General features: G+C 70.5%; 2 protein-coding genes across 2 annotated transcripts in view; one reads left to right on the top strand and one right to left on the bottom strand.

The window, feature by feature from the left end:
- KHK (ketohexokinase (fructokinase)) overlaps positions 1–752 on the bottom strand; it is a 3,869-nt gene extending 3,117 nt beyond the window's left edge. The window contains exons 1-2 of the mRNA XM_010565914.1: positions 745–752; positions 148–388 (exon numbers count right to left, since the gene is read on the bottom strand). Of these exons, the coding sequence (XP_010564216.1) occupies positions 148–388; positions 745–752 (249 nt within the window). The remainder of the gene's footprint in view (positions 1–147; positions 389–744) is intronic.
- A 208-nt stretch (positions 753–960) lies between these two features.
- The window catches only part of LOC104830771 (cGMP-dependent protein kinase 1-like), a 5,256-nt gene continuing 2,957 nt past the window's right edge, over positions 961–3,259 (top strand). The window contains exons 1-7 of the mRNA XM_010565913.1: positions 961–1,142; positions 1,222–1,388; positions 1,580–1,693; positions 1,768–1,873; positions 2,293–2,356; positions 2,542–2,619; positions 2,744–2,832. Of these exons, the coding sequence (XP_010564215.1) occupies positions 961–1,142; positions 1,222–1,388; positions 1,580–1,693; positions 1,768–1,873; positions 2,293–2,356; positions 2,542–2,619; positions 2,744–2,832 (800 nt within the window). The remainder of the gene's footprint in view (positions 1,143–1,221; positions 1,389–1,579; positions 1,694–1,767; positions 1,874–2,292; positions 2,357–2,541; positions 2,620–2,743; positions 2,833–3,259) is intronic.

Here is a 3,259-nt window from a genome sequence, read left to right as displayed (position 1 = left end):
GAGGACACGGCTGGGGGGTCGTCGTGCGGGGGGGGGATGTGCCGACCCCGGGGCTGGAGTCTGCCCGAGGCAGCTGAGGGGGCACCCACAGGACCGGGTCCGGTGCCACCGCAGGGTGCGGGGGGGGGTCCCCCACCCTCCCCAAACCTGCACCCCGACCTGCACGTGGTGCAGCGGGGGGAGCAGGCACAGGGGTGGGTCGGCAGGTACTGGGCGGGGGTGCTGGCAGGCCCGTGGGAGCGCCGCTGGGCAGGTTAATGTGTCACTGGGCTGCGGCAGTGGCGGCACGGGTGGGAGGGGACGGCAGCAGGAGCGGGAGCGGTAGCACAGGTAGGCGGTCGGGTGCGGGTCGGGTGGCGGGGCTGAGCCCCCGGGGAACCGGCAGCAGCTGCGGCCCAGGGTTCCCCAGGCGGATGGGATGGGTCACCGCGTCCTCGTGCCATGCCAGGGGCTGCACCGAGGCCCTGCCAAGCTGCCTCGTGCCGGTGGCACAACCTTTGCACGGGGCAGGGAGCGCCCAGGCATGGCGCCTGCGGGAGCCCGTACCTGCCTTGCCGCAGCGCTGTGGTCAGGGCAGGCCCTGCCAGCGGCTGTGTGGGGCTGGGACACCCACCGGGGACCCTTCCTGCCTGTGCCGGGGCCCTGCCTGTGCTGCCCCCAGAGCTGCTGTGCCACTGGGGCCGAGGAGTCGGGGTATGGTGGGGGCCGAATGCCGGGCACTGCAGGGTCCTGGGTGTCCCTCACCACGCCATGGCCACGTGTGCCGTGCCGGGCAGCGCCGAGCTGAGCCTGGCTGTGCCATGTGGGGCTGTGCCCCTGCGTCGGTGGCAGGATCTCCCTGAGGGCCAAGCACTGGCTCTGGGGCTGGGGGCTGGTGCCGTGTCAGGGTGATGCCGTGCTGCTCCCTGCCCACCCTCCCGCTGGCACCCCCAGGACTCTGGGAGCAGTTGCGGTGCTGGGATGGATGAGCGGCTGCGGGACCTGCGGCTGCAGGAGGAGAGGACCTTCCTGCAGAGCGTGGCGCGGGAGGAGGCCACAGAGCGGCCCCCCAGTCGGCGGCACAGTCGGGCACCCGCCATCGTCCCTGAGCCCCTCGCCAGTGACGCTGCTCTCTGTGTGCCCAACAGCCCCAAGTCACGCAGGTAGTCAGCAGGACCCCGGGGGGCCCGGGGGGGGGGCCAATGCTGCCCTGCTCATGCCCCTGTGTCCCTGTGCCCCCAGGGACCTCAGCCTGATAGCGGAGGCGGTGGGACGCAGCGAGTTCCTGCGGCGCCTGGGCGAGGGCTGCCCCGAGGCGCTGGCCCAGAGCTTCGCCCCCGTCTGGCACGGCCCCGGGGACACCGTGCTGGCTGAGGGCACCGAGGGCACCGCCATGTACATTGTGGCAGGTGAGAGCTCGGTGCCGGCACACGGGCTGGGTCATGTGTGTGCAGGCATGCCTGCATCTGTGCCGGCCCATGAGTGTGCATTGGGGTGAGCTCGTCTGCTGTGCCTGTGGGTGTTGGGCTGCCGCACCTGCGTGTGCCCACGCGTGCCTGTGCTGTGTGCATGTGATGCCGCTCGCCGTGTCTCTCTGCAGAGGGGCAGCTCAGTGTGAGCCAGCGGGGCCGGCAGCTCCGCATGCTGGGGCCAGGTGATGTGTTCGGGGAGCTGGCCATCCTCTACCACTGCAAGCGCACTGCCACCGTGCAGGGTAAGGGCAGCCCCCCACCCCACGGGCCCCGTGTCGGTCCCCCCCAGCCCCCCAGTGACACCCCTCTGCCACAGCGCTCAGCCCCGTGCGCCTCTGGGCCATCGACAGGCAGCGGTACCGTGCCATTGCCACCAGCAACGCCAAGCAGAGACGAGCCAAGATCCTGGGGTCTCTGCGAACGTGAGTGGGGCCCGGCACCCGCCGGCACTGCCCTTCGCCCCCGCCACCCCCAGGCCCCACACCCTGACCCCCTTGGGGGGAGGTTGCCAGCCTCTCCTGCCAGCCCTTGCCTGCAGAGTCCCCTCCCAGTCCCAGCCTTGTCCTCAGCATCATCCCCACCCCATGTCACCCTGTTCCCATCCCTGTCCTCATCCTTATCCCCATGTCCATTCCCATCTCATCTCCAGCCTCAGCTCATCCCAATCCCTGTTCCTGTCTGATCCCCGTTCTCGTGCCCAGCCCCACTGCCACCACATCCCCATCCCCTTCCCCAGCCCTGCCCACTGCCTGTGCTGGGCTCTGGGGTGCAGGAGCCCAGGCAGGGTGCAGGCAGGGTGCAGGCAGACCGCGGGAGCCCAGCCGGCCCCTTTCGCCCACAGAGTGCACTGGCTGCAGGACCTCTCTGACAGCCACCTCTGCAAGCTGCTGGATGCCATGGAGGAGGTGGGTGCCCAGGAAGCCCCCCCCCACAGGGCCCTGGGGGGGGCTGGGACACGTCCCCATGGGCCTGCAGCCCGTGGTGGGGTCGGGGGCATAATGCGGGGCCTGGGGCTGGGATGGTGGGGCTGGGACTAGCTGGGGGGGGGCTGCCTGCCCCCCTGCCTGTCCACCCCGCCCCCCCTCTGCAGTGCACCTTTGCGCCTGGCCACGTCATTATCCACGAAGGGGACGAGGGGCAAAACTTTTACATCATCCTGAAGGGAGAGGTGGGTACAACACCCCGCAGCACCGCGAAGCCCCCCACAATGGTGAGGGGCAGGGCCCTGCCCTGTGTCCCCCACCCCATCCCCCCGTCCCCACTCAGCCTGTTCCCGTGTCCTGGCACTGCAGGTGCGGGTGAGCCGGCGGGTGGATGGGCAGGAGAAGCTGCTCCGTGTCCTGGGCGCCGGCGAGCACTTTGGGGAGCTCTCCCTGCTGCAGTAAGTGCCCTGGCTGCCGTCCCCCCGTCCCCCCACCCTGGCAGCACCTGCGGTGCCACCCTGGCCTTGCCACCTGGCTCCGGTGTCACTGGCCGGCCTGGGCTTGCTGTGGACAGAGAGCTGGTCCCTGCGGTGGGGGGGGGGTCCTGGCAGTGCCACCCCACACCCCAGCACAGCCTGGGCGTCCGCAGCATCTCCAGAGAAGGGTGGGCACGGCTGTCGTGTGGTCACCTGCCTCTGCTCACACGCATGCCAGCCTTGCACGTGGACACATGGAGCTTTGAGCTTCGTGCTGTGGTGACACCCCCCCCTGTGGTGACACCCCCCTCCCCCCCGCAGTGACACCCTTCCCGCTGCCTGTGGCATCCCCAGGGCACCCCTGGTGCATGTGCCAACTCATCTGCACCAGCTCCCTGTGCACACCCAG

This window comes from Haliaeetus leucocephalus, unplaced genomic scaffold (assembly GCF_000737465.1).
Source record: "Haliaeetus leucocephalus isolate CR32 unplaced genomic scaffold, Haliaeetus_leucocephalus-4.0 Scaffold197, whole genome shotgun sequence".
In the NCBI taxonomy this organism is placed as follows: domain Eukaryota; kingdom Metazoa; phylum Chordata; class Aves; order Accipitriformes; family Accipitridae; genus Haliaeetus; species Haliaeetus leucocephalus.
This window is presented reverse-complemented; position numbering and strand designations above follow the sequence as displayed.